Source organism: Pleurodeles waltl, chromosome 12 (assembly GCF_031143425.1).
Source record: "Pleurodeles waltl isolate 20211129_DDA chromosome 12, aPleWal1.hap1.20221129, whole genome shotgun sequence".
NCBI classification, from domain to species: domain Eukaryota; kingdom Metazoa; phylum Chordata; class Amphibia; order Caudata; family Salamandridae; genus Pleurodeles; species Pleurodeles waltl.
In genome coordinates this window covers 710444704-710466774 of record NC_090451.1, presented here as the reverse complement: position 1 = coordinate 710466774, position 22071 = coordinate 710444704, and the positions used below count along the sequence as shown (strand labels likewise).

The following is a 22071-nucleotide window of genomic DNA, read 5'->3' as shown; positions in this document are numbered from 1 at the left end:
CTTCCAGTGGAATTCATCTAACTGCAGTGACGCTTGGATATATTTAATTCTTTGTAAGGGGCCACAGAATCAATCAGTCAGTGATTTTTAAAGTGTGGCTCATCACCCATAGGGTCTCAAGGCGCTGTTCGTGGGCGTGCTGCTCAGTTGAAGAGCCAGGTCTTGAGGTCCTTCCTGGACTTCTTCGGTGACGTCTGCATGAGCTTGAGAGGCAGGATGAGTCTGGCTGCTGCATTCTGGGTTCTTTGTGGTCTTGATTGTAGTTTCTTGGCAATGCTGGCTTAGAGTGCGTTGCCGTAGTCCAGTTTGCTAGTGACAAATGCATGGGTGTCTGTCTTCCTGGTGTCAGAGGGGATCCAGACTAAACCAGCACTAAAAACTAGGTTTTCCCTTGGCACCCAAAGCAAACTATACCACATATTTGGTCTTGGTATTATAAAACATATATGAGAATGAATCCACAAAAAGTATGCGAAAACATAAAAAATATATCACATCCAATTATTATTTATTTTTAAATGTCATACTTCCCTAAATCCCATGATATTATATTTAAGTTTCAGTTTGAAAAATAAATCTTAGTAGAGGTATCAACAAAAGAAGCACTTTGATCAAAATACCACAGCTGCCATTGTTGGAGCCCCTTTCAGAAGGCCACGGTGCATGCAGGGGCTGTGGGCCCAGCCGTGGTGGCTGAGGCCTAGTACTCCCGAAGTCCCAGGGCTCGACATACTGTGGTACCTGAGAAACCGGGCCAAGTACCACTTCTGCACTTGACCCTGAGTGGAAGCAGTGGACGAGCAGTCAAAGGCTCTCTCGCCAGGACCCGGGGGATGGGATTGGAATTAGTGAACACGACTCGCAACTCAAAGGGCACACAGTAATGCCCTTCCCCACGGGCCACACTGGTCTTGGCAAGCAGGCGCTGGTGCTCCAGATTCCAGTGCAGGTGGTCTTTGCTTCCCTGGGTGATGTCCCCTCACCCAGCACGGTGACTAGCAGGGTTTGGCCCCTAGCTGTGGTCACAAGCAGACATTTGCAGATCTTCCCCTCTCACGCACTCCGTCTGACTGCTTGAGGTCTCAACCTCCCTTTCTTATAGGCCATTTAGAGACACTAAATGTGATTTAGGGGCTGAGTCTTTGACGTTTTATGCTGGGGTTCTGCTTCTTTTGAAGTGTACCCTTGTCTTTCTCTTCTTTCCGCGTGGAAGACTATCTTATTAGAAAATACTCCGATGCTGATAGCCCCACAACAAAGCCCATGGGAGTGACTAGAGTAAACACCTGGATGTCAGATACAGTGATGGGTGTTTCAAAAGGTTAATCCAGGGATCCCAGCCCTACTCTTTGTGATTCTCATAGGCCCCCATCTCCTTCCCTAGATTTGTCCAGACTCTGTCCTTGTGATCCATGACTGACACAGGAACACCCTATTGAAGAGTAAAGGGAGAGTCCCTTCCTCCTGTGTGTCCCACCCACCTCACTGGAATGCAGCAATACAGAAATCTGCCTCTGATATTCTTCTCCTGCTCATGTCTTCATCAGGCAGTCCTGGAATCCAAGCTCTTCCATGTAATGTTCCATAGCAGACACACTTAAGCTCAGTGTGCATACACAGCACACATTCTGTCCAGCACTGTTACCTCCATGCATTGTGCCCAAAAAGACTGCAGCACTTTTTAGACTGCAGCACAGTTTTTAGATAGTTAATAAGTTGTTAATAGTTGGTTTGTTTTATGTGCATGCTTTGTGAAGCTGAAGTCTAATAGGTCTGGGTCTAGATAATTGTAATCCACTTGTTTCATAAGCGCTGAGCGCAGCTCCCTACTTTAGGGGTATAGAATCTTTAACTTTTCAGGCATGTGTACTCCAGTAGCAGAGGTGACAGCACACACTCTTGCTAAAAACCCATAATATATTGATACCACTGATTCACTTACAGGTGCTACCACGGCAATTCTCAACTTGTGTGCTGGGATGTACAAGAGCTGAATAATAGTTCATGAACCAGAATTTATCCCCCAAACCTCCAACCTGGCCCGCCAACGAACGGATGATCAATTGCAGAAAATGTGCATTTTTCAGAAAAAAAGATTTATGTTGTAAAGGATAATTCTTTTTGGCAAATCAGTCCTCCATCGTCCCTTGTATGAATCCTGTGTGAGTGATGTCTGTAGAAATGTTATAATTTCTTTTTAAAAACTTGTAGAAGCAAAGTCAGCTCAGCTCAGAAACCAAGGACCAGCCTGTTCATATGTTAAGATAAAGTAATTTTATTACATGCACACGGAAACGGAACAGCCTTGAAGACCAAGTCCGAACAGTCTAAAAAAGGAAGTACATTTCATTGGTTCTTGACTTGGACGTATGATCATTTCTTCAACATTGCAAGACGTGTTAACATTAATTTTCATAACACACCATATATAGTAAAATAAAGCATAGACAAGGAAATTACAGAATATGTCCTACGTGTCTAATATTTCGTGATACATTTTTCTACAGAACTGAGAACATCACATACACAGGATGGTACATTTCTAAAAAAAAAAGATTGCATCAGCTAACATGCCGTGATACTTAATGGAGGCTGTTCTTATAGCAAGCCTTTCAACCTGATGCGTTCTGAACAACTATATAATATCAGTAGCCATAGTTCATGTAGGTCAGTAGTTGTTCAAGAGAAACATGCCCAGTTGTCATTGGGTATCATCGCCTAGCAGGCCCAAAATGGATCCCACGAAAATGCGATTCCACAAACTCATTCAACAATCCCTTAGCAAAACCTTTGTTACTTCCAGTAACAATACTGCGTGGCATGACGCTGTGTTAGGCCTCTGATCCTTGTTAAAAAAAAAAAAAATTAGGAGACATGCCCATTTACAGGTTTCATGGATGGCAAGATAGAAGACAATATTCCAGACCACTGGCAGTGGTATCATAGAGCAGGTTCTTGGTTCAGTGTTCTCACCAGCTAGAGACCAGCATGTCTTTGTGCTTTGGGTCAAATAATTCTGTTGATAATTTTCAGGTTTAGTTTCAGTAGTGGCAGATAGCGCCTCACTGAGATGAATTCTTATGTGGAGGACCAGGAAAGGAATACCTTGGGATGTTGCAGTGGGGAAACAAAGTACTCTATCATGCAATTGAACAGAAAAGCTTTTGCCTGCATTGCAAGGGGAAAACTATAAGTCGTCTGTGCCATCATAGTGGTGAGGCAAGGGAGATGAAGGACAAGAGAGACACTCCGCATATGTGAGAGAGAGAGAGCACGAGCAAGAGAGCGATATCGCCACAAGAGCTTGCATGGGAGATTTCCCTTCATGTAATTGTCTATTTCTGAAGAGCAATGTGTTCGGAAGCCTGGGGCCAAACATGGAGAAGGGCTACCATTCCGCCCTTGAATTTTTGTAGGATTAGACAGGGTAGGTGTCAGTATTTCTTGTTGAAAGTTCTAGTAATCTTTTTGATTCCTTTGCTTGGCTCTCATTTGAGAGCATCATTGAAGTCTGGTACAGTGCCCAAGGTGAGCTTCCACCTCTGCATTAGGAGTGCACAGATGATTAGGAATGCCAATCAAATGCAAAACCTGTTCATAACATACAGGGCAATAACCAATTTCAACCTCAACACCTCCTATTAATAGAAAATAATTAGTTTACCTGTAGATACAAATGCTGTGCATACTCCTGCCATCTAGTTTTGGGTTCAGACATGTGCAACTTGTTTTCTTTGAAAAAGTCCTTCGGGTCAAGAGATACAGTGTCTCCACACATTACTGGTAATGCACATGGTCATCGGTTCCATTCTTAGATTTTCTTTTTTCCTCTGTCACGTGGTTTAGATGTTCCTTCGAGCTCCGGTTCAACCCCACTGGTGTCCTTGCCAGGCCCGCTGGGATCCTTTCTTACTAGTCAAACAGAAAAAAACAGTTCAAAGTGTCTGGTTACCTTTGCTTCAGTTCCCGTGGTTCAGCAACTTCGACACCCTGTATGGGGCCTAGACTCTTCAGGGCCCTGTCCATTCCTTGGCACCAGAGAATGTGCACATAATGGAAAGGTCTCCATTCAGATACTGTCTGAAGTGTCAAGCAAAGTACCAGTGGACAAGCCTTTCTCAGGGATGCAACCTGCCTGTGCCCGGACCACTAGGAGGCTTTCTGTTCTGTGAGCCTTGCATTCAGGAACAAGAAAACACTCTGGTATTGTTGGGATAGTCTCATTGCTTCAGCCTCAACGCTGATCTCGGGATACTGCGGACCTGTTTGGAGAACAGGAGACTGAGGGGGGAACCGCAGCCAGAGGCTTCCGGTGCACAGACTCAAGAGTTGGAGATGGAGGACTCCAACGCGAAGCACACAAGCCTCCACCTGTGCACCGTCCACCAACAAAATAGGCTGCAGTGAGTACTATTATTCTGCTTCCCACGTCTTGACACCATCTGGAAGCCGAGCATCGCCCTTGGAAGATTCGAGCATCGAGCCCACAGGACAGCCATGCAACCTCTGGTCCAATGCTGCCACAAAGCCATGGTTGGCACCGAGAATACTAGCCTTCTCTGACACATGTACCCCTCATGGTGTCGAAGCCTGTCTGTAAGCCACACCCTTCGACTTCAGGTGATTCATTGGCTCTAGCATCAAAGACACCCTTGAAGCCGAACTCGGAGTAGAAGACCTTGGAGGCGAATCCGGATCAGAACTGGCAGGTCAGCGACCATCCTCTGTGCCCATAAAACCATCATCCAGAGCAGCAGCCTCTACTTCTTAGGGGAGCAACTAATCCTCCAGCGCCTTCTAGAGGAGATAGATGCCAGACAACAGTAGATATATATATATATATATGTTCGATGGCATGTGTAGCTGCAGATACACATGCTGTGCATTAGCCCACCATCTAGTGTTGGGCTCGGAGTCTTACAAGTTATTTTTCTTCGAAGAAGTGTTTTTCGAGTCACTCAATCGAGTGACTCCTCCTTTTCGGTTCCATTGCGCATGGGCATCAACTCCATTGTTAGATTGTTTTCTTTCCGCCGTCTGGTTCGGATGTGTTTCCTCTCGCTCAGAGATTTTTATTTGAAAAACTTTGTAAAATTCTCTTTTCGTCGGTATTGTATAGTTCGGGTCAATATTCTTTCATCGACACAGCAGTACCGTTGGGAAAACAACTTTGTTCGCCCTTCGGGCACGCATGCCCAAGTCGGGCCTATTCGGGCCAAACGACCGGAAAGCCTCATGGATCAGACTCCATTCTGATTCTGTCCTCTGTGCCACGTGAAGTACCCGTACACAGACCAGCATCTGGTTTGCAACCTCTACCTTTCCCCAGACTATCGAGAGGAAAACTGCGAGGCCTGTCGATCCTTCCGATCGAAAAAGACTCTCAGGGACTGAAAAGCAAGAAGGCTCGAAATGGCGTCAAAGAGCAGGGAACATCTCGACATAGAAGAGGAAGAATTGATGCATACAGCAGTGTCAGTTTGAGATTCGGAGTCCGAGCAGGAATCCGAGGAAGACAGACCAGTCACAGCCAGACAATATGTGAGTACGTCTGCTCCTGCAACCTCAGAAAATTAAAAACAAAAGGCCTTGGGTACACCACTGTCGTAAGGCCATGGCTCGGCCCGATAAAAGACTGCCGGTGACCGACCTACCAGCTCGGCACCGAAAAAGGCCAATCCTCCGGAAACCTCGGAGACAACAAAAAGCTCAGTTTCCGACTCCAGTCGACATCACTTTTCGGAGTCGAAAATAAGAAAGCCAGTTTCAGAGCCGAAACCTTCGTCGTCCTCATCATGGACAAAAGACCAACATGCACAGAGGAACATGGACTTTCGAAAAGACTTAAATAAAGCCACAAAACCTCTCAAGAGGACTTAGAGGTAGAACCAATTCTAGAAAATATGGATGAAAGGCAATCCAGGATCCACATCCATAAAGAAACATGGAGAATTCCTACAGCACCTCCTTTTAAAAACGAAGAGAAAGTTAGCTTTTCAGGAGGAATTGGACACTATGCAGCCTCCAGCTAAAGTGCAAAAACAGAAGGAGAAACCACCACCTCCTCAATCTTCTCCTTCTCATTCTCCCCACCTACCTACCTCTCCTCCCACCAGCCCTACACCAATGCAGTCACCCACTCATTCAGATGACTCACAACAGGACACTGTTTGATCCATGGGATTTTTATGACCCCGATCCCATTCCAAGTAATGATCCAGACAGCTACCCCTCTAAACCATCACCACCTGAGGATGGTACTGTCTATAACCAAGTCATAGCTAGGGCAGCAGCATATCATGGTGTTACCATGCATACAGAGCCACTAGAAAAGGATTTTTTATTCAACACTCTATCCTCAACACATTCTAGGTATCAATGCCTCCCGATGCTCCCAGACATGGTCAAACATGCAGATCAGATCTTTAGAAAACCGGTGAAGGACGCATCATAACACCTAGGATAGAGAGAAAATACAAACCTGCACCTTCTGACCCATTATATCACACATCAGGTACCACCTGACTCTGTTGTAGTTAGCGCTGCCAGGAAAAGGACAAATAGTCAGTCCTCAGGAGACGCACCCCCTCCTGATAAAGAGAGCAGGAAATTTGATGCTGCGGGGAAAAGAGTTGTGTCCCAGGCAGCGAATCAGTGGAGGATAGCCAACTCGCAAGCACTGTTAGCTCGCTATGACAGAGCCCATTGGGACGAGATGCAGGATAGAATACAGCATCTCCCCAGAGAACACCAGAAAAGGGCACAACAGGTAGTGGAGGAAGGGCAAGCCATTACAAACAACCAGATAAGATCTGCCCTAGATGCAGCAGATACCGCTGCTAGGAGTGTCACCAGAGCAGTCACTATACGTAGGCATGCATGGCTCCAATCTTCTGGATTCAAGCCAGAAATACAGCAGGCAGTGTTGAATATGCCTTTCAACAAAAGACATCTTTTTGGGCCAGAGGTACACACAGCTATTAAAAAATTACGAAAGGACTCTGACACAGCAAAAACAATGGGGGGCACTCTACACTGCACCATATAGGGGGTCATTTCGTAAACCTCAGTTTTGAGGTTGTTTCAGAAAACGGCCCTCAGAGGCATCAACCTCTCAGACAAAGCCAACCTTCCAACCATAATACCAACGTGGTAGTTTTAGAGGCACATATAGAGGACAAAACCCCAGAAATAGAGGAACATTCCAGGCCTTTAAGCAGCCTGCACAACACCCAAAATAGTGACTTCCCTCATTCCCTTCCACTCCACACCTCTCCTGTGGGGGGAAGACTACAGCAGTTCCACACAAATTATCAACATATTACCATAGAAAACTAGGTGCTATCAATTATCCGCAATGGCTATTGCCTAGAATTGATAAACACTCCTCCAAATATTCCACCAAGGTTACACAAACTATCCACAGAACACACAATTCTGTTACAAAAAGAGGTCCAATCTCTACTACTCAAACAAGCAATAGAATTGGTTCCACAATCCCAGATAGGAAGAGGAGTTTATTCCCTATACTTTCTAATTCCCCAAAAAGATGGCACCCTCAGGCCAATATTATACCTAAGGACCCTCAATCTTTACATCCTGTCAGAACATTTTCACATGGTAACTTTACAGGATGTCATCCCACTACTACAAAAACAAGATTTCCTGACAGCCTTAGACCTCAAGGATGCGTAATTTCACATACCCATCCATCCTGCACCCAGAAAATACCTCAGGTTTGTCATTCAGGGAAAACACTACCAATTCAAAGTGTTAGACTTTGAAATAACAACAGTGCCAATGGTATTCACAAAGTGCTTGGCAGTAATGGCAGCCTACCTAAGAAGACAACATATACATGTCTTTCCATATCTAGACGATTGGCTAATAAAATCAAGCAGTCGTACACAATGCCAAAATCATACACGTTATGTAATACAAACCTTACAGACCCTAGGTTTCTCAATGAACTACCAAAAATCACACCTTCAACCAACACAACTACTACTGTATTTAGGTGTGATACTAAATACTCAACAAGCTCTAGCGTATCCAGACACACAAAGGATACAAGCTTTCCAAAATCTAATTCCAGAAACACAACCAAATCAACCATACACGGTAAGATTTGTCATGAAAATTTTAGGAATGATGGCATCCTGCATTGCGATTGTTCCACACGCAAGATTAAATATGTGTCTCTTACAACAGTGCCTTGCACAACAATGGTTACAGGCACACAGTCAACTTTAAGATATAGTGTTGCTAAACCGCCAAACATATATGTGCCTTCAATGGTGAAATTCTGCAAATCTAAACAAGGGGCGGTCATTTCGTGACCCTGTGCCTCAGACCGTAATTACAACAGATGCATCAATTATTGGTTGGGGAGCTCACCTAAACAATCACAACATTCAAGGGCAATGGCATGTCAAACACAAACAGCTACATATAAACCACTTGGATTTATTAGCTGTCTTTCTAGCACTCAAGGCTTTTCAACCTCTTCTCACTCAGAAGAATGTTCTTATCAAAACAGACAACATGACAACCATGTATTATCTCAACAAACAGGAATACATTCATCCCAACTGTCCCTTCTAGCCCAGAAAATTTGGAAATGGGCAATCCACAACCAAATTCATCTATTGGCACAATACATTCCAGGGATAGACAATCAGTTAGCAGACATCCTCAGCAGAAATCACTAACAAAGTCACAAATGGGAGTTTCATCCTCAAGTACTTCAACAATACTCAGACGAAAACACAAAATGCCAAAACTTCGCATCCAGGCACCCACATCCCCTATCCAAGGGCAATGCTCTATGGATCAGTTGGTAAGGGTATTTGCATACACTTTTCCCCCTCTCACACTCCTTCCGTTTCTAGTCAACAAGTTGTCAAACTTTACTCAACATGATACTAATATCACCAACATAGGCACGTCAACTGTGGTACACAACATTATTAGATCTATCGGTAGTACCACACTCAAAACTCCCAAACAGGCCAGATCTGTTGACACAAAACAGAGGTCAGATCAGGCATCCAAATCCCAAGACACTCAATCTAGCGATTTGGCTCCTGAGGTCATAGAGTTTGGATATTTAGAACTACCGTCAGAATGTATGGAAGTCATTAAGCAAGCAAGAAAACCCACTACTAGACCTTGTTACGCAAACAAATGGAAATGATTTGTATATTACTATCAATCTAAAAATATAGACCCTCTTACAGCGTCAGTACAACATATTGTATGTTATTTACTTAATTTACAAAAATCTAATTGCGCATTTTCTTCAATAAAAATACATCTTACTGCAATTTCAGCATATTTACAAAATATACAACATAGCTCTTTATTTAGTGTTCGTTCCTGTCATTAAAGCTTTCATGGAAGGCTTAAAACGCATCTTTCCACCCAGAACAACACCGGTTCCTTCATGGAATCTAAATATATTGCTTACAAGACTTATGGGACCACCATTTGAGCCTAAGCACTGGTGTCAAATTCAATTTCTATAATGGAAAGTGGCAATTACTTCTTTAAGAAGAGTAAGTGAAATCCAGGCCTTTACTCTTGAGGAACCTTTCTTCCAAGTACATAAACATAAAGTTGTACTAAGAACAAATCAAAAATTTCTACCAAACGTTGTATCACCATTTCATATAAATCAAACAGTGGAACTCCCAGTCTTCTTCCCACAGCCAGATTCTGTGGCAGAAAGAGCTCTACATACATTAGACATCAAAAGAGCTTTAATGTACTATATAGACAGAACTAAACCATTTAGAAAGACCAAACAACTATTTGTAGCTTTCCAAAAAACATACAGGCAATCCTATATTAAAACAAGGTTTAGCATGATGGATTGTAAGGTGCATCCAAACATGCTATATCAAAGCAAAAAGACAGATTTTAGTTGCTCCCAAAGCTCATTCTACACGAAATAAAGGTGCAACAATATTTTTTTTAGGGACTATACCAATAGCTGAAATATGTGAAGCAGCTACATGGTCAACACCACATACATTCACTAAACACTACTGTGTAGACGTATTATCACAACAACAAGCCACATCAACTTCAACTCCTACAGGATGACCACTGCTAATTTATGGGAGGACAAACTACTTTGTAGTCTGTGCACAGCATGTGTATCTGCAGCTACACATGCCATTGAACGGAAAATGTCACTTACCCAGTGTACATCTGTTCGTCTCCCTCCATCCTGGAAGCCTGTAGTCATTTAAGTTACAAACATATGTATATATGTTTATATTTGCATGGACATCTCTTACTTTATACCTATATTCTCTATCACTCCTTCCTTTACCCTCTGCGGAAAAACAATCTAATAATGGAGTCGATGCCCATGCTCAATGGAACCGAAGAGGAGGAGTCACTTGATCCTTTGACTCGAAAAACACTTCTTCGAAGAAAAACAAATTGTAACACTCCGAGCCCAACACTAGATGGTGGACTAATGCACAGCATGTGAATGTGCAGCAGAACATGCCATGAAAAGATGTACACTGGGTAAGTGACATTTTATTATACATATACATACATACATACATACATACATACAACCTAGGACTGGACGAATTATGGCCAAACCGGCTCACCAGACATAAGGGCCTGTTCCTCCAAAGAGTGAATTGACTTTGAGGAGACTGTAAATCCACCATCTAAGTGGCTGTCCAAGAGCCTGGGCACCATGTCAAGGGTGCATCTCTACCACCTCCTCTGCCCCGGCAACCTCAGCCTCATACTTAACCTCCTCCACCTTTGCCGCCTTCTACACCACCTCCATGCCCACCCTCTCTACTACTGCCAACATAGACCCCAGCCCGAGTGACCTCAGGGTTCCCCTACTTCAGACTTTGGGAGGAATTGTCCTGGTTCTCCCTATGAGTATTATATACCTTATCACACACAACCACATGAGAGCCCATGGGATGATTATAACATGCAGCCTCAGTGACGCTGACCCATACGTCTATCCAGCTAAGCCACCGGCTGACACTGCTTCTTAGCAGGATAAGAAGCTTCTTACCATGAGGTACTGCAGATGGCAGAAGTACTTGGTGGCTATTGGCTCCCCCAAGAACTTAAAGTTGGAATGAATCACCCAAGCAAAAAGGATACAGTATATTTGTGTTTATTTCAGGTGTTTAGAAGCTGCAGAAGTGCTGTATTAAACACTACGTAAAGCAAGGTATCCTACATGGGCAATGAGTGATGGTTTGCTACTGAGGCAGCAAGAGATGCTCACAGAAATCTTCTCTGTAAGGTGCAAAGTAGGAGTCTGTATCACACGCAAAGGCTGCCTCTTAAGCACAAGGGATGTGGTGTTTGTCCTCACCCTTAGGAATACTTTGGAGCAGTATTCGGATACAATGATACGCACTTAATAAAAAGGTACCTAATGTTTGGCTACAGAGGGACATTTAGGTATTTATAAAGCGTGACATAGGCCACTATACTTCACGCCCACACAAGGACAGGGGGAGCTAACGTTTGCAAGATCAGCAGAATAGATGACTTCTAAAAGCTCGCAGGAAAGTATGGTGATTCTTAACAAGAAGAATGTTCAGGGGTTACTTGTCCCTCTGCTGGGGCACTTGGGTGGAGTAGGCACGCACTCCTCACTGGAATCGTCTGGATACACTTTCGATGTTAACCATTAGTGCTGTCGGGCAAGGAGGAACGAACGGTTAGATATTTGTAATATACATCAGCTAATGGAAACAAGAGAACACAAACCTATTGATCTAGTACTTGAGATTAAGATCTAAATGCAGTAGAATTACCAGCCTCTTCACTTTAGTAACCGGGAAAGGGGCATCTCTCAACAAATTTGTCATTGATAAGAAAAAGGCCCAAGGGTTTTCGTGTGCCAGCAATAAAATGTTCATCTAGGAGATGATTTGTTTCATTCGTTGCTAGATGGCAAAAGCAGACATGAAGGGAGACCTGGATCTGTGACAGACTTCTGAAATACCAGAACTTTTTGCGTAACATCCACATAGGATACCATCTTGTCCTCACAAGCTCAAAGGAAACTGGCAAGAGGGCAAAGTTAAATGTCGAACAGTTTGGGGATAGTGACAAAGCCACCTGGCTCCCACCGGGACTCCATTATCAGCTCTTTTCACCCCGGACATCAGGAACACCTCATCCATGTATGTCCGGAGCGCTTCTCTGTTTTACCAATTAAATTAATCTGTGAACATGACTTCCAGTAGGTTGCAAGAAAATGTCCCTACCAGATGCACAAGACATCTGTGTTGGTGCCTTGGATCATGATCGTGACTGTGACTACGGTTCTTTCAGACACCCAAATGCCATTGTGGAACAGGAGGCCAGTTGTTTGGCAAGAGACTATAAACCTGCACCAGAGTGGTCCATATGCCTTTCTTTAGGTAGGTCCCCTAACAGGAAGTGATTCCAAAAAAGAATGTTTAAGAAGAAAAAAACATAAAAAATGACTCTGGAAATAGCTGTCCTCGTTACCAGTTTCGTCGTCCTCTGGTTGTAGCCTCTAGGATCGACAAATGTCTGGCCACCTCTTTCTATATTTTATCCATGCAAGGTGGTACAACTCTCATGCCCCTTGTCACCAAAGGTCATGTCTGCCTTCCACATGCACCAGTCGATCATTCTTCCATTATTCTTCTGTTATTCTTTCACCCTTCTCACCCCACCTAGTAAGAGGGTATGGACTGGACCACAGGCGCACACTATCTTACTACGTTAACCATTTGAGAGAAGATAGAGTGGGCGATTAGCTGTTTGAGGCCTTTTCAGAACCTAAGAAAGGCAAGACAGTGACTAAAGCTTTCATTTCACGTCAGGCCAGCATAAAGATCTGCTACACCTTCCCTAAGCAAGATCCCTTGGTCTATCATTCATGCCCTTGCTGCTAGGGCCTCAGCAGCTCCTACTGCACTTTCCAGGGGAACCTCGGTGGCCCATAGTTGCCAGGCAGCATCATAGCGACCTTTGTATATGTTTGTGGAACATTATTTCACCACGGCTCTGCCACACAATGTTGGGCTCTTGCCAGGCTGTGGCACATGCGTTCTTTGGTTAACAAACCCTATTCAGTCCCGCTTCTAGATTGTATTCGTTTGGGACTCATTCATATTCAAAAACTTAGAGCCTACCAGAAGAAAAATACTTGTCTTTGGTAATGAGACTTCTGGTGGATGTTTTATCTTCCCACAGATTCCCCCCTAATCGGTCCCCTCTGATGCGTTAGGGCTGTTAGTGATTAGAAGTCTCTGAAGTATGTGTCACCTGCTATGATTTTAACTGTTGTCAACGCTCTCTTAGTTCCTCTCCACACAACTTGATTAGACACTGGAAAAAATACAAGGAACTCACACTAGTGTGTCGTGTCGGTGGATGCCATATATAGCCTGATGTCATCACACTTGGGACAGACAAACCCCGCAATTGCACCTCATGGCGGTACTGGAGAGAGTGCTGGGAAAACGTTTTCTGGTTCCATTCTGCAACCTGGAGGATATTCATGAGGAGAGGTATCTTAGGGTGGGAAACCACTGGAAGATATAGTAACCACCGGTGACATTCATATCTAAGGTTAGTGACTTTGAAATTTGGTGTGCTAGTGAGGATAGCTACTTTTTTTTTTTTTTTTGCAGTGGTGTTTAAAAGTAAAAACTGGCGAGATTGGGTTACTGCTTTAAATTTGCCCTTGTGGGATTGAGAAGAGTGATGTAACTTTTTCTGGGGTTCCATGATGTTTGTGCTGACAGCTCGATGAGCTTGGACAGCAGCTTTTGTCGGTACAGCAACAGGTCGCTCTGATGGCTAAATCTGTGACTGGTTTCACTTGCTGCTTTGTATTGGTGTTGAGCAGATGTCTCTGCTCTGTGGATCAGTCCATGCTGACGCTCTTCCATTTTATTTTCTGCTTCCGCCACAGCTCCAGAATAGTCCGGATAATGAAGAGGCACGGAACCAACTCGCCAGAATCCAGGAGCTCGAGACGCACTTGGAGGAGGCGCAGGCTGCCTACAGCAGGAGGGATTACACCAGCACAATTGCCTTCCTGGAGCGAGTGGTCGAGGTATTTTACTGCATGACCTTTCACTCTTGCTTCTCTGGGCATTATTTGTTCTTAATTAAAAATGGTAATTTGCATGAAATCTAGAGCTTTGTATAATATTAGAGAGGTGCAGATCTCAGCTTTCATAAATGTTAAGGCTTTCTAAAATTATCATACATCTTTTTTAATCAATTTTGCGCAATCTGGAGGAATTACAGTGTTTTTTGTTTGCAGAAAGAGAGCCCTAAATTCTCTTTAGGCGAGAGGCGGTAGTTCATCTCACAACAAACAGCATTTGTAAAGTGTTGCTGCTCTCCGAAAACTGCTTTCCACCTTCTCTGTTTTTTCCTGTATCCATCTTTCTCCCGCTCTCTCTCTCTATCGCTCTCTCTCTCTCTCTCTCTCTCTCTCTATATATATATATATATATATATATATATATATATATATATATATATATATATATATATATATATATATATATATATATATATATATATATATATATAGCATCACCCATCTTCTGTGCTCACCGCTCTTCAGCCTTGATCTGACACCCTCTGCACATAGCTCCATCTATTTGGTGGTTTACCAGCAGCACATTCTACGTCTTTCTACCTGTAACTCCCCCTCTCCACCTGACGTAATATTGGGGCTAGCTGTAGTACTCCCAAATCCAGGCCTTTTTCGTATCCCTCCTTTTGAATGTTAAACACTGGCTCGCAGACTTGTAGGATTGGCCCATCTCTCTGCCACTTTTGCAGCTTGCAGTCACCTTATTTCTTTGGGGTGCATTGTGTGGAATGTTCAGTCATTTCATTGTTGGTCCGGGTATTTAGGGCTCAAATAGGTGACTGCAGTCACAAAGTATCCCTGTGACTGCAGTCAGCACTCTTGGACTGGGTAGACTCAGAGGTACCACCGCGTGTATCTAGTCATGTGTCAGTAGTGGCACTGTCCACATGCCAACAGACATTCTGCTGATCAGCAAGCAATTTTTTCTATAGTTCCCAACTATTTGTTAGGCTTACCTGCAGGATTGCCAGTCGCCAAGGTCCAGAGGATACTTGAACATCCACTGCTATGAGGGGCATGACTGTTTTTTTCAGTGAGCTACATTTCCTCAAAACTTTGTGTGGTTTTGGAAATGAGGGTCTAATAATTCCTCTCTAGGTAAGACCTGAAACAGCTTTCATGGTACAGTGCAGGCTCTCTAATGCAGTACAGAATGCATACAATTTATTTCATCAAAACAAAGTAGAGAACGAAAGGATGACAAAACAAACGTATAACAATTAATTTGTTCACACAAAATGAGAATATGAAACAAGATTTCAAATTCTGAAGTTAGAGACTGGACCAGTCTTTGATGTTTTGATCTTTCAGAGGAGATCAGTACAGAGTCATTCTGTGTGTATCCGCATGTGTGCATAACATTGTGGCCTGATAGTCATAATTTGGCAGCATTTAAAACTTTCATTACTCAGGGCAGTTCTGTTCAAGAGTTCTCAGTTCATTGTACCCTATGAACCTGACCAGAACTGTAAATATGAAAATAGGATTGTTCACAGACTCGTGTTTATGTATGAGCTATATGTTCATGTGAATTATGAGAGGAATGCCTGAGCCCACAATACCTGCAGTACCTTTTGAGTAATATCTTTTCTTTTCATCCAGTCCTGGCACATTTTACCCATTGAGACTGCCAGCCATTCAGTTTTGGCTATGCATGTACTGACAGCATGAACGGATTGTGTATTATTTTACATCATTAATGCACAGTTTCATGTAGAAGAGCAGGTTGAAGGCTGCTGTACTATTCGCTTTTAAAGCATGTACATCAGTTTGGTTCTTTAAAGAGACAATGACTTTTGCTAAAAATGCATTTTGAAAACGTGTTTTCACTTTGTCTCATTCTGGGTAGAGAGAAGGGTATTGGTGCCAGTAATCAGCCAGTTGTACTGAGACAAGACTTGAAGCAGGGCGGAGACCACTGAAACAAAGTTACCGGCTGTCGGTCATCTCTGACTCTGCCCAAAGTACCTGCTGAATCTGCTTGGAACTGCTTTGGATACGATTGAGAAGTTGGCATAAGCTGCTTGTGTCGTGGCCCAAACAATTTCAACAAGAAAGTGTAGAGCAGGAATAAAAATAACCAGTGGGTTTGTTTTTATATCAAGAAAGAATTGACTGCACTTCCCTTGTTGTGCAGAACACAAGAATGCAGTTGCATTAGATGCGATCTACAGTGTAACATGTAATATATATGAAATAAATATTGCACCACTGGGATAACAAAAGACTCGGCCCTACTTTAGAGTTTGGCTGAGGGGTTACTCCGTCACAAACATGACGCATATCCCGTCCGCCGTACACCGATCAGATAATAGCCCATGGAGATGGTAACATGCTAGAGGGGGTAACTCTCCCGTTTCTGACAGAGTAACCTGACCGACAAACTTGGAATCAGGCCCTTCGTGCTACGAGTCCTGCCTCACCTCTGACTGCCGCGGTCTCTCCTTGTTTTTGTGCAAGAGTGTAATACCTTTATGCCCTCATTCAACAGGCCAGGGCACTCGTATGAAATAAGATAAGAGTCTGTGCAGTTAGGTTCTTGGTCTTCGGAGAATCAATATATAATCCAAACAGAGTTAAAGTTCAATGTCTTTTTCTTGTGCGAGGTTTTCATACATGTTCATCACATCAGAAAGATTCCAAATGTGGTCATCACAACAACAGCCAACACGTGCTTCGTCTCCGAGAAATTGACATCATTGACTTACTCAGGGCAAAGTAATTATCGGGGAGCAAGACACAGCGCCCCCAACACAAGAATTTACCCAAAAGAACTGTTTTGTTTATAGATCGTACAGTAAAAGATTTTGGATCCATACGTGCTTACTTATGAGTACTCCCTCATGAAGACTCAGGGATAATAGTGTTTTGCCCCTGTCACGTGATTCCCACTACTCTTTCTCTATTGATCGTACATTATCTTGAAGAGTTTTACTTGATTAGGATAAGCCATTTATTCATGTTAACACCTTACTTATACTTTGCCCTGAGGAAGTCAATGAGATTAATTTTTCGGAGACAAAACACGTGTTGGCTGTTGGATGTTGTTGTGATGACCACATATGGAATCTTTCTGATGTGATGAACATGTATGAAAACCTCGCACAAGAAAAAGACACTGAACTTTAACTCTGTTTGGATTATATATTGATTCTCCGAAGACCAAGTACCTAACTGCACAGACTCTTATCTTATTTCATACGAGTGCCCTGGCCTTTTGAATCTGTTTGTTTTTTCCTATTGGAGAAACACTGGAGGTGCTGGGAGGACCCTCCGTTTGGTAGCACCGTATTTACTATCTATTGTTAAAGAAATGTTTTGGTGATATTCTGTTAGCGCCTATCCCTATAATTTTCCCCCCTTTTCTTCACAACCTTTATGCCCTCATTTTACACTCTCTCCCTGGACATAGACCTGTCTCTCTGGGCTAGAATCTGTCCAACACTCCTCTGCCCCTCCTGTTAGTCTTATTCTACCTTAACCCCTAGCCTCTAGTTCCGAGTGGTCCGTACCTCCAGCTTAATACTGTGTTTTATATAGGGATCTCAGTATTATGGTATTTCTCTTTTTTTATGGTATTTCTCTGTTTTTTACATTTCCATCTGCATTTATCCAGTTGAATTTTGGGGTGATTTCAACTGTGTTCATGTTTTCGATGATGTGAATACCTACAGATGATAAAGCAGTACCTCCTGTGTATCGTGCACCTCTGCGTCTGCTTATTCTTTATTAGTAAAAGTTCCTATTGCAGCTGTACACATCCGCAAGGACATCTGTAGGCCATGCGAGCCGTGCTGAGACCACCGGTCTACCTCTTAAGTTGCATTTTTCAAGCTCCTTCTCTTTTTTTTTTTTTTTTTTTTACATGCCAGCTTTCTCCGTGGAATCCAAATGTGAGGGAACTCCGTTCCGAATGCTTTCTCCAAATTGGAGACTATGCCAAGGCCATCCTGGATCTGAAACCAACCACCAAACTGCGCAACGACAACAGGGCAGCATTCCTAAAACTCAGCAAGTTGTACTACAACATGGGCGAGCACGAAGAGTCCCTGAAGTAAGCAGTTTATGTTCTCTCTGCCCAGTGTTTACATTATTTCATATTCCCACTTAGCTGTGCCTGCTTCAGAATGTAGACGTCTTCCTGGAATAAGGTGTGCTCTAGTCACTGGTCATGATCTCCATTTCAGTCTTGGCATTGCTATTTAGAAGGAGAGGAGTTTTGATTTACTTAGCAATTACTCCTGAGTCAGTCGCTTCTTTTCATGCCAGATGACTCTGTACACCGTCCTTTATTAGTCCGTGCGCTGTTATGTCGGTAGGTTTTGAGCCTGAATGTGCTTCTCATTTACAGGCAGCATGTTTAAATTAACTGCTGGTTAATTTTAATTTTAAGACGTATCTTTGTACTCCCACACCCAATTTGAACTCACCAACTATTGACTTGATGTACATAAGTCTGGAGATAAAACTAGATACTTGAATTGCCTCTAGAAAATGTTTATAAGGATTGAATGTATATCTGCCTTAATCTTGAAGGTGGAGTCAAGAAATTATAAAAAATGTACTTGATGTTTATCTGTTTATTAATCAGTCAAGTCCGTGAGTGCCTAAAGCTTGACCAGGATGACAAGGACTGTTTTACTCACTACAAACAAGTGAAGAAGCTTTCCAAACAGCTGGACTCGGCGGAGGAGCTCATCAAGGAACAGAGGTGAGGACTTCTGTGTCTGGAAGATTACATTGTACCGTAGAAAGGGCTGGGGCAGAAGGGCCTTACCGCATTCACCTTTGCAGAGCACTGTAATGTACTCAGCAGTGTACAGATGACTCCAAAACACAGGCATGTCACACAACATGGCAGTTCAAACACAGCTTCCAGTGACACACTGGTGATCATCCAAATGCACAAGACAAGTTGTAACTCGAGATGTCTTTGGATAGTGAAGACCACTGCTGATGTGGCAGGTGGTGTGCCAGAATGTGACTTACATGCTGCTTCGGAGTTGTGATGAAGGGTAGGGAGGCAGCCTGAGGCTGCCAACTTCCCACTTCGAATCTTGTGTTTGGAGACATTTACTGCGGAAAATAACTTGAACTTCTTTCTGAGGGGAGGTTGAACAAGATCCTGCTCTCTGCATGTCTTAGTCCAAGCCAGCTTCACCCCTGTAGGTCTGTCTTAGTAAATCTGAGCACAGTTGATACTCTCACCACTTAGTATCTTGTTTTAGTAGCTCTTAAGCTCTTCTCTTTATGGTGTGATGTGATTTGTTTTTGCAGATGTGCTCCATTAAATGTTAGAAAAGTGACAGTATTTTGGGGAAAATATTTGCTGACAAGTAGACCCCAGCCACTTGGGAGGCTTTTTGCTGACTGGTTTATTTAGAACACATTCCTATGTGGGCTCCTCCGCATGGGTTCTTTGGAATCTACTTTGTGAAATGATGCATATTTTCCCCTAGGAAGTGGTCATGAGCACATCTTCCTGCCCCCTGTATCATATGAGGTTTGCGCATTCATCTTGTTCCTTCCTCTCAAGTATGATTTTTAATGAGTTTGGCATAGGAGAGTTGGGTATAAGTGCAAGATCATGTTGCCTGCATGGGCTTTTCATGTCACTAACTTGTATTGTCACCATTGCCTTGGTCTATTTAAACAACTGTTTTAAACCGAAGCTGAGCTAGATGACCTTCGTGGGTGTTGGAACGCTTTGGCACTGAATAGGGATTATCAGCAAGATGTTGCTTGGTTCCAGAGACACCTATATATTCTTCACATATATATATACTTCAGTGTGTTGTCCTAAGTGGATGAGTATACCCATACGTGGGTACCGTGCACACAGTGTTACTGGAACCAAGCTATATCTGGCTTATGAGCCCTAACTAGGGCAGAACTTCTCCTGCGTTGCTTGTGTTAGGGTTCAGGGGCACCTGGCCTAACCGTTCGAGTTGGACTGTTCTCATTAGAGCAGAGTCAAGGCTTCTTTGCCTTTCTCTGAATCCAAACTGAGGTGGCATTATAAAATGACGATCTACTGGGTTGCAGCCCCCAGAGACTGAGATTAGTTCAAGCATTCCATCTACCATCACTTTTTTCTACACTTTAGCTGTTAATATGAAATGCACATATGTGAACCTAATTTCCCCAGGGCTGTTTACAGTCCTAATCATATCTTCCCACACTGCGTGCTTAAAGTGATGGTTGTTATCCTGTACACGTGCTGTAGCAGACGGTTGGATAGCAAGGCAACAGCAATCTCCTTTTTCATGCCTGTGCAGTTTGCTTAGGTACCTAAACTTAATGTAAATTGTGTCTTTAATCACTAAATGCTGTTTTATGTGTAGATACGACGAAGCCATTGAAAAATACAACGCTGTTGTGAAAACTGAACCAAATGTAGCCATCTACGCCACCAAAGCGAAGGAAAGGATCTGCCATTGTCTGACCAAGGTAAGGCTTTACAGATAAAGTATTGTACTCTGAACTCCGCTCACCATTGTGTGTCACAGAGTATATAATGAAAGATTGTAAAGAAGGTAATCTGCCACTGCTTGCCCAACGTAAGGCTCTACTTGAAGTATCTGGCACTTACTGTATGTGGAAAAACTACTCCTACCAGTGTTTGCCAGTGCCGAACCAAGTTCAGGCCCTACGTAAAGTACCTACCTCTTTCTCTAAGAAAAGGCTGTAATTGCAGGTATTTCCCATTATCCAACACAGGGTTAGATCTTGTAAGAAGTTCAGTAAAAATGACCCCAAGAATATGAAACTGTCCTTGCTGAGGTCCTTCTTACTCTCAAACGTGAGTGGTTGGATGAGGGTGTCTTTCCAGTGGAGCTACAGACAAGTTGATACGTTTGTTATGAAGCAGGAGCTGAATGTACCTGTCAATCTCACCTGTCCGTTAAAAAAAAAAAAAAAAAAAAAGGTCCCTGGGGCCTAGAAAGGCTTGTGGAGGGGGCTATACGCCCCCTCCCCATTTACTGCATTTTGGTCCCTGGGGATGGGGACTCTGGTGCCCAAAATGGGCTCTGGGAGGGGAACCACTCAATCCCCCTCCCCAAAATTTTAATTTCATTGGAAAGGCAAAACTAACTATAACTACCCAGTGGCTACTGCCACTGGGTACTAAATAGAAATATACGTGAATATTTAAGTGAGTGAGTGAGTGAGAGAGACACCCCCACAGTCCCTGCTGTCACCCCATCTCCTATGGGAGCCAGCATTGCTGTCACAGAGAGGAAGCTGCCAAAGCTTCTCCTTCTCTGAGAGAGAGAGAGAGAGAGAGAGAGAGAGAGAGAGAGAGAGAGAGAGAGAGAGAGAGAGAGACACCCCCGCAGTCCCTGCTGTCACCCCATCTCCTATGGGAGCCAGCATTGCTGTCACAGAGAGGAAGCTGCCAAAGCTTCTCCTTCTCTGAGAGAGAGAGAGAGACACCCCCGCAGTCCCTGCTGTCACCCCATCTCCTATGGGAGCCAGCATTGCTGTCTCAGAGAGGAAGCTGCCAAAGCTTCTCCTTCTCTGTGAGGGCGGTGTTTCTTCTGTCTCCCTGCCTGCATCTCCGTGGGCAGGGAAACAGAGGAAATCTCCGCTTGCATGAAGTGAAAGCTGTTTGGCAGCTCTCCCTCTCTGCGAGTGGACTGTTGGCTGTAACTTGGTGGCAGGTATCAAAGCTGCTGCCAAGCCACAGCAAACTGTCCTCTGGGTGGGCCCCCCTGACATAGCAGTAGCCAGGCCCTTAGTATTCGGTTCATAATGAAATACATACAAGAATAGTCCCATGCAGGAAAGTAAGAATGTACAATGTACCTTTAGTAAGACTTTATGGTTCAAATACAAATCTCAGAAAAGCACTTTATTTGTGATTTAACACCTGGCAGTCTCAAACTGTGGCAGCCTGTGTCACCTTCATT

General features: G+C 43.5%; 1 protein-coding gene across 1 annotated transcript in view; it reads left to right on the top strand.

The window, feature by feature from the left end:
• LOC138266951 (dnaJ homolog subfamily C member 3-like) overlaps positions 1-22071 on the top strand; it is a 75104-nt gene that overhangs the window by 36650 nt on the left and 16383 nt on the right. Inside the window, exons 5-8 of the mRNA XM_069215751.1 lie at positions 13961-14104; positions 18031-18212; positions 18750-18869; positions 20503-20608. Of these exons, the coding sequence (XP_069071852.1) occupies positions 13961-14104; positions 18031-18212; positions 18750-18869; positions 20503-20608 (552 nt within the window). The remainder of the gene's footprint in view (positions 1-13960; positions 14105-18030; positions 18213-18749; positions 18870-20502; positions 20609-22071) is intronic.